Source organism: Lepus europaeus, chromosome 7 (genome assembly GCF_033115175.1).
Source record: "Lepus europaeus isolate LE1 chromosome 7, mLepTim1.pri, whole genome shotgun sequence".
NCBI lineage: Eukaryota > Metazoa > Chordata > Mammalia > Lagomorpha > Leporidae > Lepus > Lepus europaeus.
This window is the reverse complement of record NC_084833.1, coordinates 8515959-8534620: the sequence shown is the minus strand read 5'-3', so window position 1 is coordinate 8534620 and position 18662 is coordinate 8515959. Positions and strand designations below refer to the sequence as shown.

The 18662-nt window shown below is 55.6% G+C and overlaps 1 protein-coding gene across 2 annotated transcripts; it reads left to right on the top strand.

Moving 5' to 3' along the window:
• Positions 1 to 5085: 5085 nt before the first annotated feature.
• Positions 5086 to 18657, top strand: TAF6L (TATA-box binding protein associated factor 6 like). 2 transcript variants are annotated; one of them, XM_062195974.1, is made up of 12 exons: positions 5086 to 5209; positions 5787 to 5846; positions 7885 to 8044; positions 9093 to 9179; positions 9792 to 9942; positions 10093 to 10143; positions 10620 to 10714; positions 12236 to 12310; positions 12446 to 12666; positions 12974 to 13106; positions 17592 to 17720; positions 17835 to 18657. In XM_062195974.1, the coding sequence occupies exons 2-12, from the start codon at positions 5839 to 5841 to the stop codon at positions 18618 to 18620; spliced, it is 1896 nt and encodes a 631-aa protein (XP_062051958.1). In that variant the 5' UTR covers positions 5086 to 5209; positions 5787 to 5838; the 3' UTR covers positions 18621 to 18657. The 2 variants fall into 2 exon arrangements, with proteins under 2 accessions (XP_062051958.1, XP_062051959.1); XM_062195975.1 differs by lacking the exon at positions 5086 to 5209 and adding an exon at positions 5379 to 5617.
• Positions 18658 to 18662: the final 5 nt, after the last annotated feature.

Below are 18662 nucleotides of genomic sequence, written 5' to 3'. Positions count from 1 at the left end.
TACAAGGTTAAATGTGCCACTCCGTCCTCATCCTATACCTTTGAATAGCCTCCTACCTTGGAGTGCCCTTTGCCAGCTTGTCTGCTTGCCACCCACTAATCTATCAAATCTGAATTCAATTACGACTTTTCTTCCCCCAACTTTTCAGAATTCTTGGGAAGCAGAGCTGTGTAGTAGAAAGCATGATATTTGGGTTGATACAGAGCTGGTCTTGGCTGGATAACCTTGGGTTTCCTGATTGTAAAATGGGGATAAAACCCTCTTTGGAGGTTGCTGTGTCAGAGATCACATGTTCAACTGTTAAGCATAGAGCCTGGGCCATGTTGTGCACTCAGCTGTTAATATTTTATATTGTATGTGATAGTGATCTCAGCTATGGGGATTTTGGCCCCATGGAGACATTTGGCAATGTCTGGGACAGTTCTGACTGTCACAATTGGCAGGGGAATGCTACTGCTTTCTAGTGGGTAGAGGATCAGAAGGGTGCTAAACCTACACTGTATAGGAAAGCCCCCCACAACAAAGAATTAATCTGGCTTCAAATGTCAATTATCTTGGTCCAGAAACCCTGGTAAGATGAAACATAAAAAAAAAAAAAAAGCACCCAGAGAAAACTGGTACAAGAAAGGAGCTGCTTTGGTTTCCCTTCTCACCCTTGCTATTCCTGGAACACAGGCTGGCTTTTTAAATTATTTTCATTTTATTTGAAAGACAATCACCTTCAGCATATTCACCCTTCAAATGCCTGCAATAACCAAGGCTGGACCAGGCAAAAGCAGAAGCCCGGAACTCAGTAGTCGCCCATGTGGGTGGCAGGGACCCTAATACTTGAGCTATCATCTGCCCCTTCCTGGGAAGTGCACTACCAGAAAGTTGGCTTGGAAGTGGGATGGCCAGAACACAAACCAGGCACTCAGTATGGATGCAGGCAGGCCCCAAACACCTGACTAAAATGTTCTTTAACTGAAATTTTGTAGGTAAAATTGTAGATTCACATACACTCTTTTCACATTTGTATAGTCAGCTCTCAGCATTGTGTTTCAAGTTTGTTGAGTCCAGAAGTTTCTGTGCTGGATTTGCAACAAATTTCCAATGAAAGCAATGTAACAGGGGCCGACTGGCTTAGTAGGCTAAGCCTCTGCCTGTGATGCCAGCATCCCACATAGGCACTGGTTTGAGTCCTGGCTACTCTATCACTCCAGCTCCCTTCTTTTGGCCTGGGAAAGCAGAAGATGGCTGAAGTTCTTGGGCCCCTGCACCTGTGTGGGAGACTTGGAAAAATCTCCTGGCTCCTGGCTCCTGGCTTTGGATCTGCCCAGCTCCAGCCATTGTGGCCATCTGGGGAGTGAACCAGCAGATGGAAGACGTTTCTCTCTGTCTCTCCCTCTCTGTAGCGCTACCTCTCAAATAAAAAATTAACTGTGGGGCTGGCGCTGTGGCATAGTGGCCTAAGGCTCTGCTTGAAGTGCCGGAATCCCATATGGGTGCCAGTTTATGTCCTGGCTGCTCCTCTTCTGATTCAGCTCTCTGCTATGGACTGGGAAAGTAGTAGAAAATGGCCCAAATGCTTGGGCCCCTGCACCTGCAAGGGAGATCTGAAAGAAACTCCTGGCTCCTGGCTTCAGATTGGCTCAGCTCTGGCCATTGCAGCCAACTGGGGAGTGAACCAGCGGATGGAAGACCTTTTGTCTTTCCCTCTCTTTGTAACTCTACAGACAGAGAGAAAGGTCTTCCTTTTCTGTTGGTTCAGCCCCCAATGGCTGCTGTGGCCGGCACGCTGCGCTAATCCGAACCCAAGAGCCAGGTGCCTCCTCCTGGCCTCCCATGCGGATGCAGGGCCCAAGGACTTGGGCCATCCTCCACTGCACTCCTGGGCCACAGCAGAGAGCTGGCCTGGAAGAGGAGCAACCGGGACAGAATCCAGTGCCCTGACTGGGACTAGAACCCCGTGTGCCGGCACCACAGGCGGAGGATTAGCCTAGTGAGCCACAGTGCCGGCCAATAAAATCTTTTTAAAAAGTAATAGTTGTAGATACCACTACACAAGTATGTGTTGATTACACAGGTTGTAGGATTTTGTCTAGTCCCTAAATACCACGTTTCTGGAGTAAAATTCTTCCTAGGTGCTCAACAGGAACCATCCACTCTGTAGAGAAAACCTTGCACCTGGAAGGAAGAGTTGATGGACAGCTGCGTGGAGCTCATGAGCCTGAGCACATGGGTGCTGTGAAGATGGGTGTGTGGCCCCGCGAAGCTCTGAAGGAGCAAGCAGGGATGGCCAAGGGATGGTTTCCACGATTCTGAGCTTTTATTCTTGGTGCTAGGGGAGTTGGAAGGTTACAGCCTTTTAAAGAGGTCATAGGCTCATAGGGACTACTGCGTACCTGAGAACATTACTGGGTCTGCACAACAGTTCTGTGCAGCAGGTTGTTGAACCGTAAGAAAATCCAACAGGTTGACTACTAGTGTTAAGATGGCAGGCTGCTCTGCCTTCTTATCTATGCCTCCATGGCAGCTGGGCCGGTCTCAGTGGTAGGTACATTTTCTGCTGGTCAGCAGGCCCCGTAAAGCTGATGATATGTTTTCTGCTGGGTAACTCCTTGGCTAATGGCTACTATTGTGTAACTTTGTATAAAAAAGGGAGCCACCCTTGTGGCTGCTGCTGCTGTGTTACACGGTCCCTTATCCTGCTGCCTAAATACTGACCCATCTGCCTACAGCTCTAGAAGTGTTCCTTCAGTTCCCGTGCAGACAGCTAAGCAGGGATCCAACATGGTTCTGTTACAGTCTTTTTTTTTTTTTTTAAGAGATTTATTTTATTTATTTGAAAGACAGAGTTACAGACAGAGGTAGAGACAGAGAGAGAGGTCTTCCATCCACTGGTTCACTCCCTAGATGGCCGCAACGGCTGGAGTTGCTCCGATCCAAAGGCGGGAGCCAGGAGCTTCTTCCAGGTCTCCCACGTGGGTGCAAGGGCCAAGGACCTGGGCCATCCTCCACTGCTATCCCAGGCCACAGCAGAGAGCTGGATCGAAGTAGAGCAGCCGGGTCTCGAACCAGCGCCCATGTGAGATGCCGGCGCTTCAGGCCAGGGTGTTAACCCACTGCACCACAGTGCCGGCCCCTGTTACAACAGTGTTCTATAGTTGATGAGACAAGTCAGAGGTGAACCACTGTGCCTAAGGTCACACTGCTATTGAGCAGAGGAGCTATGATTAAAAAAAAAAATAAAGATGTTTCATTTATTTTCATGCACTTGGAATGCAGAGTGACAGAAACAGAGATCTTCCATTTCCTGGTTCACTTCCCAAATGCCTGCACAACCAGGGCTGGTCAAAACTGAAACCAGGAATCCGGATCCTCATCTGGGTCTCCCATGTGGGTGGCAGGGGCCCAACCACTTGCGCCATCACTTGCTGCCTCCCAAAATGCATTGGCAGGAAGCTGGATGGGAAGCAGAGGAACCCAGGACTCGAACCAGCAGTCCAATATGGAATTTAGGCATTGCAAGTGGTGGCTTCACCTGCTGTTGTGACACATGGCTACTCTGTGTGTTCTTTCTAACGAAGTGAGCCTGATGCCAGAGCTGGCAGGCACCAGGTGTCTTGGGAGTGGGCAGCATGAGCAGCCGAGGCCCCTGCCTCCACTCAGGCTGGATACAGCCTCACACATCTGACAAGCTCCAGGTGGGTGGGAGTCTTCCTGCACTTTCTCCTGCCTTCAGCGCTCTGCAGACAGACGAGCCAGCAGCCCAGACCCCGCTGAGCCGATGTGGGTTTCGCACATTTGAGGACGGCCTCCTCTCTCCCTTCCTGCACGTGGAGGTGGGCAGGCACTCCAGAACTGGCCCGCTGGGCCCGCTGCGGATTTCGTTCTGAACGTGCCTGGGAGAGGCTTAGCAGGGTCAGAGGCTCCGCAGGTGCGATTGCCATGGCAACCCAGTCGCCTTGTCGGGCTCGGAGGGGGCTGCAGACATCCCCCTTCTCTAAGGAGCTACCCCATCGTGCGTGAACACAAAGGAATCGTTGTCTGCCTCGTGACATCTCAGTGGGAGTTTAACCTCCAGTTCTCCAGGTGCTTGCAGCCACTGTATCACTGAGTATGCAACAGGAGCCTCTCTTATTGCCGCGGGGGTAGGGACATACGGCTAATCAGCCCAAAGGCAGCGTCAGAACTTGAACTCGGGTTCAGTACCATCCGTGGCTCATGAAGCGCACGGCTTATGCACTGAGGAGTGCCCAGCTGTTGCTGTCGCAGCGGTAACTGGGCTACAGGTGTAGTGTGCCTGTAAAAGGGTCACGGCCGGCTGCGAGGCCGGTGCGGGATGCTGCTTGTCCACCGGGTAGGAGTGGGGAGCGGACGAGGCCGGTGCGGGATGCAGTGTGTCCACCGGGTAGGAGTGGGGAGCGGACGAGGCCGGTGCGGGATGCAGTGTGTCCACCGGGTAGGAGTGGGGAGCGTACGAGGCCGGTGCGGGATGCAGTTTGTCCACCGGGTAGGAGTGGGGAGCGGACGAGGCCGGTGCGGGATGCAGTGTGTCCACCGGGTAGGAGTGGGGAGCGTACGAGGCCGGTGCGGGATGCAGTTTGTCCACCGGGTAGGAGTGGGGAGCGTACGAGGTAGGCAGCGAAGGAGCACAGCGCGGGAGTCCGGGGCTGGCGTCGGCGTTGGTCTGTCAGAGGTCCCTCCAGCCGGAAGAGAACCCCTACCAGGAGCCCCTCTTTCATTTCAGGAACGGGAAGTGGCCGGTGTTGGAGAGGTGGGTTGAGCAGGAACACTAAGCCAGACACCAAAGTCTACAGCTTTGCTGAAGCCGTGAAAATGCAAGTGCTCCGCAACTCGGGAGCACGCAGGACCAAGGGAATGGGGGCGCTTTCCCTTGAAAAACACGCTTACTAAACCTACGCCAAAGTATACACCTGCTCGTACAATTAGCAGGACCTGTGACTTTAAGAAGCGCGGTGCTTCAGCGTCACGTGATCGCCGGCGGCCCGGGTCTTCACTGCACGTTGCTACAGGCCAATCACCTGGCGGGAGGCCTCTTGGAGGGCGGGAACTTCGCAAGGGTCCGCTGATTGGCTGTGCTCGTGGAGGGCGGGGCCTGGGTGCCCAGAGAGGGAATTGGTGTGAGCTGGGGGAGTGGGAGCTGCTGCCGGCACCTCCGCCGCGGCCGTGTCAGTAGCCGCCTTCGCCACGCCGGAGCCCTCAGGTGAGCAGGCCCTGCCCGAGTGCAGGGCTCCCCGTCCCGCCGCAGGCCGCTCACTCCCCGGCCGGGAAGCCCGCTCCGCCGGGGGCCCGCCCCCTTCGCTGCCCACGTGACTCAAGTTCGGTGACCCCTGACCTCCCCGCCCCGCCCGCTCCGGGTCCGGGATGCGCGAGGCTGGGTGGGAGGATGCGCGACGCCGAGGCGGGCGGCGGGCGGTTCCCACGCCTCCGGGCCGCTGTGGCTAGCGTCTGAGGAGCCCGGACTTTGGTCTTAGTGCGGGCCCGTAATAGGGCGGCTACGCCTGCGCCCTCCGCCCCATTTCACAGATGGGGGGCACGGGGTGTGTGGGGTCACCGGGCGGTGGGTCCGCTCTCGGCCGTCCGCTGCAGCGGCGTGCGGTGGAGTCTGACGGTCAGTAGCACGGGTTCTGGTCTCTGCGCTCTGCGTCTTGGAAGAGCGTAGGGCAGGAAACGTGCGACCCCTCCGAGCTCTGAGTTCCTTGGCCGTGACACCGACGGAGTACGTGTGTGTCTGGCCGCGGGCGTAGCGGGCGCTCACGTAGCTTCCTTCGTTTTTTCAGCGAGTGTTTATTGAGGGTGTATTATGTGCTGAGCCTGCGCTGGACGCTGAGGATGCAAAGGTGAGCGTAGAGGCACGGCCCTTGCGGCGCGGAGCTTGTGGTCTAGTGGGGAGGTGGGTGTTAATCCAAACGCTACGCAAGTATGTCATTCCCGACTCTTTTTTTCTTGAGATTTATTTCTTTACTTGAAAGGCGGAGTTACAGGCAGGCAGAGGCAGAGAGAGAGAGAGAGACAGAGAGAGAGAGGTCTTCCATCCACTGGTTCACTGCCTAATTGGCCACAATGGCCAGATCTGCACTGATCAGGAGCCAGGAGCTTCTTCCTGGTCTCCCACATTGGTGCAGGGGCCCAAGGACTTGGGCCATCTTCTACTGCTTTCCCAGGCCATAGCAGAGAGCCAGATCGGAAATGGAGCAGCCAGGACTCGAGCTGGCGCCCATATGGGATGCCAGCGCTGCGGGCGGCGGCTTTACTTGCTAGGCCACAGCGCCGTCCCCCATTCCTTGTAACCGCTGTAAAGGCAGAATACAGGGTTGTGGGAAGACCTCCCAAGCAAGTGACATCTGAGCTGAGGTGTGGAGGAGTGCACAGGTGAGTAGGTGGAGGGATTGGGAGTGAGGCCAGGGAGGAGGGAGACAGTTCCTGGCAGAAGAAAGGTTCTGAAATAGGGTGTCTTTGAAGAAATGAGAAGAGGCCGGTGCTGGGAACGCAGAACACAAGAGGGTGGAAGAGGTGCTGGGGAAGTGGGCAGCACATGCCGACCCTGGGAGCCACGGTGCGGAGTTGGCCTTCATTCTGAAGGCAGTGGGGGCCATGTGACGCCAGGAGAGGCCATGTGGACTTAGGGACCCTGTCAGAGGAATAATGTGACAGTGCCAGGAACTGCCTCACTGTGGCAGCTTCTCATTCTGTGTGTGGTTGGAGGCAGTGATCGGCTCTGGGTTCTTATTCTGCCTTCTCCGGTGAATGGAAGAACAGGTTCCGGGACGGGTGTTACGGCACAGCGGGTTAGGCCACTGCTTAGGACGCCTGCATGCCATAGCTGATATCAGAGTGCCCAGGATGGAGTCCAACCTTCACTTCCAATGTGGCTTCCTTCTGATGCACCCTGGGAGGCCGCGCCTCATGGCTGAAGAACATGGGTGCCTGCCACTCACGTGGGAGACCCAGAAGGAATTCCTGGATCCTGGCTTTGGCCTGTTGTGGGCATTTGGGGAGGAAACTAGTGATGGAGGGTCAATCTCTCCCTCCCCACCCCCCAGTCATTCTGCCTTTCGAGTAAATAAAAAGAAATGTAGGAAGAATTGGTTCCTGTATTTAGGCCTTGTAGCCAAACTGGGGAAGACCAGACTCCTGGACTAATAGCCTGCGAGTCCCTGATGGCACATGACACCGAAGACCTGAGAGACTGGTCAGCCTTAGCCTAGCGGGGAGATGGGGATCTGGAGGAGGGAGAGGGCAGCCTGAACAGATCCTGGGCTGGGACTTAGGCGAGGCTGGGGGGTGGTGGTGTTTGAATGGCTCTGGGAATTTGGGACCAAGGGCACAGTCCTGCTGGGACATGCAGACTTTTTATAAGCAGTGGGGAAGTATTGAGGGATTTTAGCAATGGAGTATCAGGTCAGAGGGAGGTTTTCTTTTCTTTTTTTTTTTTTTTTTATTGAGTGGATGATGGTGGTTGTAAGAATCAGGAAATGAGGAAGAGGATGGGAGATTTGGTCTATCATTAACACCGGTGACGTCTTCCACTGGTCTGGGGCTCTGGGCCCTGACTCTCATTTTATCCTCACAGCAGCCCTAGGGATTCTTGTCCCTGTTTTACAGTTTAGGACGCCAGCGCTCGGGCTGAGGAAGGTCTGGCCAGATTGACATGGCGCATGGCGGGGCAGGGACCCAGTTCCCTGGACCCCAAGGCTGGGCACTTCGGGCTTCCCCCTTGTCTCCTGTCGGCCAGCCTGTTTCCTGTCTGAGCCTCAGCTTGCTCCTCTGGGCGCTCAGAGCTCCATGATCGGGCACTGGGGCTTGGAGGGCCTTGAGTCACAGGCCTGGGCTCTGGGAGACTCGGCAGCTTTCCAACCCTTCCCTCTCCACTGGCAGCTCCACTGGGGCCATGTCGGAGCGAGAAGAGCGGCGGTTTGTGGAGATCCCACGGGAGTCGGTCCGGCTCATGGCAGAGAGCACTGGCCTGGAGCTGAGCGACGAGGTGGCGGCCCTGCTTGCAGAGGATGTGTGCTACCGGCTCCGGGAAGCAACACAGGTGGGCTCCCCTTGTCCCCCCCGGGGACCCCTCAGCCCTCCACATTTGTCCCTTGTCCTCACTTCCTCCCACCCTGGTTTATTCAACAAGTGCATACTGTGCGCAGACTCTGCTGTGAGGGCATATAGCAGAGGCAGCCCCCCTGGCAGGCTGAGTGCATTTTCATCTGCACGTGAAAACTGAGGCCCTGGGCGCAGCTGGTTAAGTTGCTGCTTGGCGTGCCTGCATCCCATATAGGAGACCTGGTTCAGATCCCTGCTGCACCATACTTGCAGGCCAGCTTCCTGCCGACGGGCCTGGGAAGGCAGCTGCTGACGGCCCAAGTGCTTGAGTCCATGTGGGAGACCCAGCTGGAGTTCTGGGCTCCTGACTTTGGCCTGATCCAGCCCTGGCTGTTGGGGGGCATTTGGGGAGTGACCCAGTGGATGGAGGATCTCTCTCTCTCTGTCTGTTTCTGCCTTAATAAAAAAGAAAAAAATAAACCCTGGGGCCGGCGTTGTAGTGCAGTGGGTTAAGCCACTGCCAGTGACACGGGCATCCCTTAACAGAATGCCCGTTCAAGTCCCAGCTGCTCTGCTTCCAATCCTTCTCCCACTAACGCACCTGGGAAAGCAGGGGAAGATGGCCCCAGTGCTTTGGGCCCCTACCACCCACATGGGAGACCTGGATGGAGTTACAGGCTCCCAGCTTTGGTCAAGTCCAGCCCTGGCCATTTTGGCCGTTTGGGGATTGAGCTGGGAAATGGAAGATCTCTGTGTCTCTCCTGTCATTCTGCCTTTGAGATAAGGCACAGAGGGGATGGAACACACAGTGGGTGGGGCTGCTTGTACAAGAGCAGAGCTGATGGAGTGGGCGTTTGGTGCTGCAGCTGGGACACCTGCGACCCCTATCGGAGTGCCCGCTGACAAATCAAAAAAGGCAGAGAGCTGGCTTTTCTCTGGTGTGGTGTCCTCTTTATCTCCTCCCTGGTCCAGCCTACTATATTGGGGGGTTGCCATCTCCCCATCTCCCTGTCACCTGACTCTGGTTTCTACTCCTCCCTTCCCAGAACAGCTCTCAGTTCATGAAGCACACCAAGCGGCGGAAGCTGACGGTTGAGGACTTCAACAGGGCCCTCAGGTGGAGCAGCGTGGAGGTGAGTGGGCCCAGAGACGCCCTCTGTCCTCCGTGCCCAGCTCTGAGCTGCTGACGTGGTACTGCATGAAGACTCCCTGCACATAGGGGAAGCCCACAGCAGTGGCAGGCCAGTGCTTGGTGCAGGGCCCAGCCCACTTGGACTCAAAGTGTAGAGTAGAGGGCGAGGAGGCCACTAGGGCCCGGTGGTAGGGAAGAGGTGGGACTCGAGCTGGGCCTGAGATGAGGATGATGAAGAACTTGAGCTTGGCTCAGACAAGGCTAAGAGGAGAAGAGAGCATGCTGAGCCAACGTGGGTATTTGGAGGTCCTGGGATAGTTCTGAGGCAGGGAGTTGAGGAAGGATATCGTGTTTAGAAGAGTGTAGTGGGTTTTCAGAGCTGAGTTTGGACGAGGGAGACTGGTAGCTCATGGGTGGGGCTTAGAACCCTCTGGTCATGTGAGAGGGGACCTTGTTCTGCTCTGGGACCCAGCCAGCCGTGGGCGCTCCAACCAGACTCCCAGTGATGGCTCCGCTTCCCTCAGGACCCCTGGACTTCCCTGGAAGCAGGCTCCTGGCCCTGGTGGGTGATGGTCCTCCCTGTGTTCAGCCTGCTCTCTATTCCCCTCTTCAGGCTGTCTGTGGTTATGGCTCCCAGGAGGCCTTGCCTCTGCGCCCAGCCAGGGAGGGTGAGCTCTACTTTCCTGAGGATCGAGAGGTGAACCTGGTGGAGCTGGCTTTGGCCACCAACATCCCCAAAGGCTGTGCTGAGACAGCTGTCAGAGGTGGCTGCCGGGTTCCTGCATGGGGTGGGGACGGAAGCTGGGTGGTCAGGGTGGTGGTGGGCTGGCTGGAGGATGGGCCATTAGTTGGAGGGGTAGGTGGTGTCGTAAGGGACAAAAGCCCAGCCTGACACATCTGTTCACTGGTTCTAGTTCATGTCTCCTACCTGGATGGCAAAGGGAACCTGGCCCCCCAGGGATCAGGTAAGGGATGGTTTGTTGGATGGGCCCTCTGGCTGCACTTTCCTCCCTAGGTGCTCAGGGCAGTACCTCTAGGCCTTGGAGTGCACTTCAGGCGAGTGTTTGCTGTTCACGCCTTGAACTGTGTTCTGAGCAGGCACTGATTTCTTCCCAGAGGTACTCAGGGTTGGAGGTGGGAGCCCAGACCTGTGACCAGTTCTGACCCAGTGTGCTGGATGCTGGGATGCTGGGAACTGCCTTGCTTTTGGCACATACTGAGCACAGCTTCAGGGCCTGAGGCTTTTGGCCTTGAGCAGGAAACTCACAGAGGGTGGGTGGCAGACAGCACAGCGGAGTTGTCAGGCAGCTCTGGTTGTCTTGTCTGATTCATTGGGCTTCTGAGGATTGTATGGGGTGGTGGTTGTGGGGGGAGGTAGGCTCTGGAGGCCAGAAGAGGCCTACGGTCCACCCCTGACCACTTCCTGCCTGTCCTCCCACAGTGCCTAGTGCCGTGTCATCGCTGACTGATGACCTGCTCAAGTACTATCAGCAGGTGACTCGGGCTGTGCTAGGGGATGATCCCCAGCTGATGAAGGTGAGAGCCTGGGTCCCAGTTGGCGACACAGTTGAGCTTTTTATGAAGTTCCCTCGTGTGCCTGTTCCCTGTCCTCTTCAGACTGACGTGGGTGGAGGCTGCTCTCTGGGAGCATCTGTGCTGAGCTGGCCTTCCTGCCCATCTGCCCCTCACTCTCCAGGAGGAACTCTTTGTTCCCTTGGCAGTAGGCAGCTCAGCAGGGCATTTGGAAAGGCTTGGGTGGTCTGCCCACACCCTCCTGCTGGAGCCCACCCTCTGGGGGTATCTGTTGATCTGGGGCCAAGTGGAGCACCCAGCTTGCAACATTTACTTTCATGAACTTTGGGAGGGAGAGGAGAGGAAATAGTAGGGCCAGGTAAGGTGCCTGGCCAGGCTGGCTCTTTGGCTGCTGGTTCCTGGGCCTCTTTCCAGCCCCTGCTGCTTTGCCCTCTGGACTTCACGGGGCCTGCCGGACACCATTCATGGTCAGTCCTCTTCTGTCCAGAGTCAGAGGAAGGCTCATTGGTGGTTTGCTCCTTCATGCGCCTCTTTCTAAGGGTGTTATATCCTCCATGTCTTCCCATGTCGGGCTACTGCTGTAGTTTCCCTTGAAAGTTGGGACCATCCATTCCTGTTCAGAAACTTCGCCCTGGTGCCCGGCACAGTGTAGGTGGCTGGTTGTGGGGCTGGGACCTGGGCTCCTTCCTCACTCACCTGTGTTCTGCATGGCTGCCAGGCTCACGATCTTTTTTTTTTTTTTTTTTTTTTTTTTTTGACAGGCAGAGTGGATAGTGAGAGAGAGAGACAGAGAGAAAGGTCTTCCTTTTTGCCGTTGGTTCACCCTCCAATGGCCGCCGCAGTAGGCGCGCTGCGGCCGGCACACCGCGCTGTTCCGATGGCAGGAGCCAGGTGCTTCTCCTGGTCTCCCATGGGGTGCAGGGCCCAAGGACCTGGGCCATCCTCCACTGCACTCCCTGGCCACAGCAGAGAGCTGGCCTGGAAGAGGGGCAACCGGGACAGGATCGGTGCCCTGACCGGGACTAGAACCCGGCGTGCCGGCGCCGCAAGGTGGAGGATTAGCCTGTTAAGCCACGGCGCCGGCCCAGGCTCACGATCTTTATCCACAGGCAGTGGAGGTTCAGGGCTGTGATACCTTTAATAAAATTTCCTGCTTATAAAAGTTACACCAATGTATGTTTATTGTAGAAGTTGAGATGACATGAAACATCCAGAATACAAAGTCTCCTATTCTTCCACCCACACTTTCTCCTATGTATAAGCTGTGATTATTCTCCTGTAAACGCAGGTGGTATTGTGTGAAACATCCAGTCTTACACCTTGCTTTTCTCAGGCATATGGTGGACATGGAGGTTGTTTGCAGTTTTGTATTACTACAGCCAGTGCTGTGGGGGAGGTGTGAGTAGGCTTCCATAGGTTACACTGATGGGAGTGGAATTGCTGGACAAGCAGGAGCACATGTAAGATTGTAACAGGTGGTCCAGTGCCACCTCGGTTTAGGTCTGGGTCATTGATTCCTTTCAGGTGGCTCTCCAGGACTTGCAGACGAACTCCAAGATCGCAGCGCTCCTGCCTTACTTTGTTTATGTGGTCAGTGGGGTAAGTGAGCAGGGTCCAGGGAGGACGTTTGTGGATAACCCAGCAGCACAGAGGGCTCACGGCAGTTGCTGTCAGAGTGGCAGGCCCATGCCTACCCCCTCAGTGTCCTCTTAAGCCATCCTCTTCTACCAACAGGTGAAATCTGTCAGCCATGACCTGGAGCAGCTGCACCGGCTGCTGCAGGTGGCACGGAGCCTGGTCCGGAACCCACACCTCTGCCTGGGGCCCTATGTCCGCTCCCTGGTGGGCAGTGTCCTCTACTGTGTCCTGGAGCCTCTGGCTGCCTCCATCAACCCCCTGAATGACCACTGGACTCTGCGGGACGGGGCTGCTCTCCTGCTCAGCCACATCTTCTGGTAGCCACTGGGCCTAGAGCTGCACAGAGGATGGGCTTGCTGTGGAGTTGCTTGGGTTAGGGAAGGGGATGGGGTGAAATCTCTGGGGAACTCCTCCCCTTCAGGCTTCCTAGCTGGTGTGCCGTGGCACACTGGGATTCTACCAACGGATTAAAAACACGCCAAGGTATTGCTCCTTAAGCCCTCAAGTCCCAGCCAGTCACCTTGGTAGCTTTACTCGCTTACCCAGCATGCCCCAGTACACTGACACGTGCTGTTCTGTTGGCTGTGCCTCCGTCCCCTCCCTGACTGTGTGTTGCTCCCACAGGACTCATGGGGACCTTGTAAGTGGCCTCTATCAGCAGATCCTGCTCTCCCTGCAGAAGGTTCTGGCAGACCCTGTGCGGCCTTTGTGCTCTCACTATGGGGCTGTGGTGGGGCTGCATGCTCTTGGCTGGAAGGTGAGGATGCTGGCCTTTCTCATACAGATGTAAGAACTTGATTTAGAAAAATATCACGAGTATTTGTGTGTCTTGTATCATCCAGATGGTACATGATTGCTGGTGCCACATACTGAGTTCTACTGCTTTCCCAGGCCATAGCAGAAGCTGGATCAGAAGTGGAGCAGCTGGGACTCCAACTAGTGCCCATATGGGTTGCCGGCACTGCAGGCTGGGGCTTTAACCTGCTGCACCACAGTGCTGGTCCCTGCTCCACTTCTGATCCAGCTCTCTGCTGTTGCCTGGGAAAACAGTAGAATATGACCCAAGTGCTTGGATCCCTGCACCGTCATGGGAGACCTGGAAGAATCTCCTGGCTCCTGGCTTCAGACAGGCCCAGTTCCAGCTGTTGCAGCCATCTGGGGAATGAACCACCGGATGGAAGACCTTTCTCTGTGTCCCTCTTTCTGTAGCTCTGATTCTCAAATAAATGTGTGTGTGTGTTTTTTTTTTTTTTTTAATTAAGATTTATTTATCTGAGAGACAGAGTTACAGAGAGGCAGAGGCAGAGAGATCTTCCGTCCTCTGGTTCACTCCCCAGATAGCTGCAACAGCCAGAGCTGTCTAGATCTGAAGCCAGGAGCTGCTTCTGGGTCTCCTGCGTCCTTGGGCCATCTTCTACTGCTTTCTCAGGCCATAGCAGAGAGCTGGATCGGAAGTGAAACAGCCAGGACTTGAAGTGGTGTCCATATGGGATGCTGGCACTGCAGGCCGGGGCTTTAACCTGCTACGCCGCATCGCCAGCCCCTGTCCATTTACTTATTTGATAGAGAGGGGCCAGTGTTGTGGTATAGCAGATTAAGCTGCCACCTGTGATGCTGGCATCCCATATGGGTGCCAATTTGGGTCCCAGCTAACGTGCCTGGGAAAAGCAGCGGAAGATGGCTCAACTGCTTGGATCCCTGCTATCCACGTGGGCAATCCAGATGGGGTTCCAGGCTCCTGGCTTCAGCCTGGCCCACCCCTGGCCCTTGTGGTCATTTGTAGGGTGAACCAGCAGATGAAGGTCTCTTGATCGCTCTCTGACTGTGCCTTTCAAATAAATAAATCTTTTTTAAAAAATGGGGGCCAGGGGCCGGCATTGTGGTGTAGTGGGTAAATCCACTACCTGCAATGCTGGGATTCCATATGGGCTCCGATTGGAGTCCCGGCTGCATCACTTCCAATCCAGCTCCCTGCAGATGTCCCCGGGAAAGCAGCGGACGAGGTCCAGGGTACCTGGGTCCCTGCCACCTACATGGGAGACTCGGAAGAAGCTTCTGGCTTTGGCCTGGCCCAGCACTGGCAGCAACCTGGGGAGTGAGCCTGCAGATGGAAGATCTCTCTGTCTCTCCCGCTCGCCACTGTGGCTCTTTCCAAAATAAATAAATGTCTTTTTTTTTTTTTTTTTTTTTTAAATGGGGGCCAGTGTTATGGCATAATGGGTAAATCTGATGCCTATAATGCCATCATGGGTGCCAGTTCAGTCCCAGCTGCTCCACTTCCAACCAGCTCCCTGCTAATGGCCTGAGAAAAGCAGCAGAAGACAGGCCAAGTGTTTGGGCTCCTGCCACCATGGAGGAGACTGGATGGAGCTCCTGGCTTTGGCCTGGTCCAGCCCTGGCCTCTGTGATCATCTGGGGAATGAACTAGTGCATGGAAGGTTCCCTCTCCCTCTTCCTAACTCTGAACTTTGGAATAAAGAAAGAAATCTTTTTAAAAAAATAGTACAATTGATTTATTTAATTATTTTAAGAGAGAAAGGGAACTCTGATCTGGTTCATTCCTTGGATGTCAGGATTGGGCTGGGCCAAAGCCAGGATCCAGGAGCTCAATACAAGCCTCCAGTGTGGTGGCAGGGGCCTAAGTGATTGAGCCTCTCAGTTCAGCCTCCCAGGGTGCACATTACCAAGGAGCTGGAGTCGGGTCAGGGATGATTGTTGAACTCAGGCATCCCAATTTGGGATGCAAGCATCCGAAGCCGTGTCTGAACTACTCCAGCAAATGCCCACTCCTGTATGTCCATTTTATAAATTCCTACCATTATAGCCACTTGGGGAGTGAACCAGCAGATGGAAGACCTTTCTCTCTGTAACTGTCTTTTCAACAAATCAAATTAATCTTAAATTTTTTTTTTTTAATTTGGTTTATTTGAAAGGTGGAGTCAGAGAGCTCCTGTCTGCTAGCTCACTCCCCAGATGCCCACACCGCGTGGAGTCTGCAGTAATAGAAAGCTGGGCTTGGGAGCGGAGCTAGGAGTCACACACTGGTGTGAATGCAGCTGTGCCAAGCAGCACTGTAACCACTGTGCCAATCAGCACTCTTACATTTCTTTTTCAATTTGAGAGGCAGAGAGAAGCAATAAGAAACACAGACCTTCCTTCCATTTGCTGGTTCTCTCCCCAAATGCCCACAACAGCAGGACTGGGCCGGGTGAAGCTGACTGATACCTAGATCTTCCCACGTGGATGGCAGGAACGCTGTCACTTGAGCCATCACTTCTGTCTCCCAGGGTCTGCACCAGGAAGAAACGAGTCGGGAGGCAAAGCCCAGCCCGAAGCTGAGGCGCTCTGATGAGACACAGGCATATTAGCTGCTAGGCCAAACACCGTCCCCACCTTTACATCTCTGAGAAAAAGTCAACCGACCAGCCCTCACGGGCATGTCCACCGCATCCCATATCCGAGTGCCCAGTGTGACTCCTGGCTTTTCCACTTCTGATCCAGCTTCTTGCTAATGTGGGAAGGGCAGAAGATGGCCTAACTGCTTGGGCCACTGACACCCAGTGGGAGACCTGGATGGAGTTCCTGGCAACTGGCTTCTGCCAGGACTAGCCCTAGCTGCTGCAGGCATTTGGGGAATGAACCAGTAGACAGGATAAAAGATCTTTGTCACTATGTAAGCCTATAACAAAAATTCAAAACGTTTATTAGGCTATAATAATTTTTTTTTAAATTTATTTCTTTGAAAGAGTTACACAGAGGGAGAAGGAAAGGCAGAGAGAGAGAGAGGTCTTCCATCTGCTAGTTCACTCCCCAATTGGCTACAATGGTTGGAGCTGCACTGATCCAAAGCCAGGATCCAGGAGCCTCCTCCAGGTCTCCCAAGTGGGTACAGGGGCGCAAGGACTTGGGCCATCCTCTACCGTTTCACCTGACGCTTGCAGAGAACTGTATTGGAAGTGGAGCATCCAGGACCCAAACCAGCGCCGATATGGGATGCTGGCACTGCAGGTGGCGGCTTTACCCACTATACCACAGTGCTGGTCCTCTATAATAAATTTTTCAAAGGTAGAGTGACAGGAGAGACAGATATATATATATATAAATATATATATATATATATATTTTTTTTTTTTGACAGGCAGAGTGGACAGTGAGAGAGAGAGACAGAGAGAAAGGTCTTCCTTTTGCCGTTGGTTCACCCTCCAATGGCCGCTGCGGCCGGCGCATCGCGCTGATCTGATGGCAGGAGCCAGATGCTTCTCCCGGTCTCCCATGCGGGTGCAGGGCCCAAGAACTTGGGCCATCCTCCACTGCACTCCAGGGCCACAGCAGAGAGCTGGCCTGGAAGAGGGGCAACTGGGACAGAATCCGGTGCCCGGACCGGAACTAGAACCCGGTGTGCCAGCGCCGCAGGTGGAGGATTAGCCTACTGAGCTGCAGCGTCGGCCAGGGAGAGACAGATCTTTGATTTGCTGTATGGGATGCTGTCATTCTAAGCAATGGTTTAACCTGCTGTACCACAGTGCCCACCCCTATAATTCATCTGTTTTAAAAAAGATTTATTCAATGGGCAGAGTGACAGGAAGAGGAGAGACAGAGAAAGACATCTTCCATCTAGGGGTTCACTCTTCAAATGGCCCCAGGGGTGGGGTGGGGAAGGTTAGGCCTGCAGAAGCCAGGAACCAGGAACTCCATCTGGGTTTCCCTCATGAGTGGCAGGGGCCCTCACCTGCTACTTCCCAAGATGCATTAGCAGGATGCGGGATGGGGAGCAGAGGAACTGGCAGTAGTCCACCAGCGTCTGGAAGCAGAGGAACTAGCCCAGTGTGGGATGCTGGTGTCCCAGTGGTTTAACCCACTGCGTGACAACACCCCCCACACACACACACCCTGTTTACTTTTGCGGGATGTTCTTGCTTACTGATTGTTCTGAGTAGCAGTTTGCAAACTATGGATTTGTGGTGTTAGCAGTGGGTATAACTTATGTGTTCTTAGTCCTTGGCACACATGGCAATGACAGGGGGGTCCTTTTGTATTGTCTTTATATCATATCTCTATCTCCAGTGCTTAGTCTTAGGCAAAGTAGGTTCCAAAACAATGCCTGCATATACCTATAAAGGCATCTAGGACGACTGCGCCCTGTCTAGGATAGAGGTTAAAGCAGGCCTTTCAATGGGAAAGGGTACTTGAGAGGCAAAAAGCCACGGAGAGGTGCTTACTGCATTCCTCCTTCCCCTTGCAGGCGGTAGAGCGAGTCCTGTACCCACACCTGTCCACTTACTGGACAAACCTGCAGGCTGTGCTGGACGATTACTCGGTGTCCAACGCTCAGGTCAAAGCAGATGGGCACAAAGTCTACGGAGCCATTCTGGTGAGTGCCAGGCTGTCCCAGCTGCCTTCCCTGCAAGAGCTCAGCGGTCTCGCTTCGGAGTAGGTGATGGGGCCCAGGCGGCCTAGTTCTTGTCTTAGTCCCCTGCTCTTACAGGTGGCTGTAGAGCGGCTGCTGAAGATGAAGGCCCAGGCGGCGGAGCCCGGCAGGGGCGGCTCGGGCGGCAGGGGCGGCCCCGGCGGCAGGGGCGGCCGGCGCCCGGACGACCTGCCCTGGGACAGCCTGCTCCTGCAGGGCTCTCCCTCCGGCGCCGGTGCGGAGCCAGGCTTTGGGTCTGGCCTCTCGCTGCCGCCAGGGGGCGCGGGGCCGGACGACCCTTCTCCTTCCGTGACCCTGGCCGACATCTACCGGGAGCTCTACGCCTTCTTCGGTGACAGCTTGGCCACTCGCTTCGGCACCGGCCAGCCCGCGCCCACGGCCCCGCGGCCGCCCGGGGACAAGAAGGAGCCAGCGGCCGCCCCGGACTCGGTGCGGAAGATGCCGCAGCTGACGGCCAGCGCCGTGGTCAGCCCCCAGGGCGACGAGAGCCCCCGGGGCGGCGCTCCGTCGGCCCCGGCGCCCGCCGCCTCCGAGAACAGGCCGCTGCCGCGCGTGCACCGGGCGCGAGGGGCGCCCCGGCAGCAGGGCCCCGGCGCGGGCACCCGCGACGTCTTCCAGAAGAGCCGTTTCGCCCCGCGCGGCGCCCCGCACTTTCGGTTCATCATCGCCGGGCGGCAGGCCGGGAGGCGCTGCCGGGGGCGCCTCTTCCAGACTGCCTTCCCCGCGCCGTACGGGCCCAGCCCGGCCTCCCGCTACGTGCAGAAGCTGCCCATGATCGGCCGCACCGGCCGGCCGGCCCGCCGCTGGGCGCTGTCGGACTACTCGCTGTACCTGCCCCTCTGAGGCGGGGCCGCCCCATCGGGTGAATAAAGCCCGCGCCCGGAA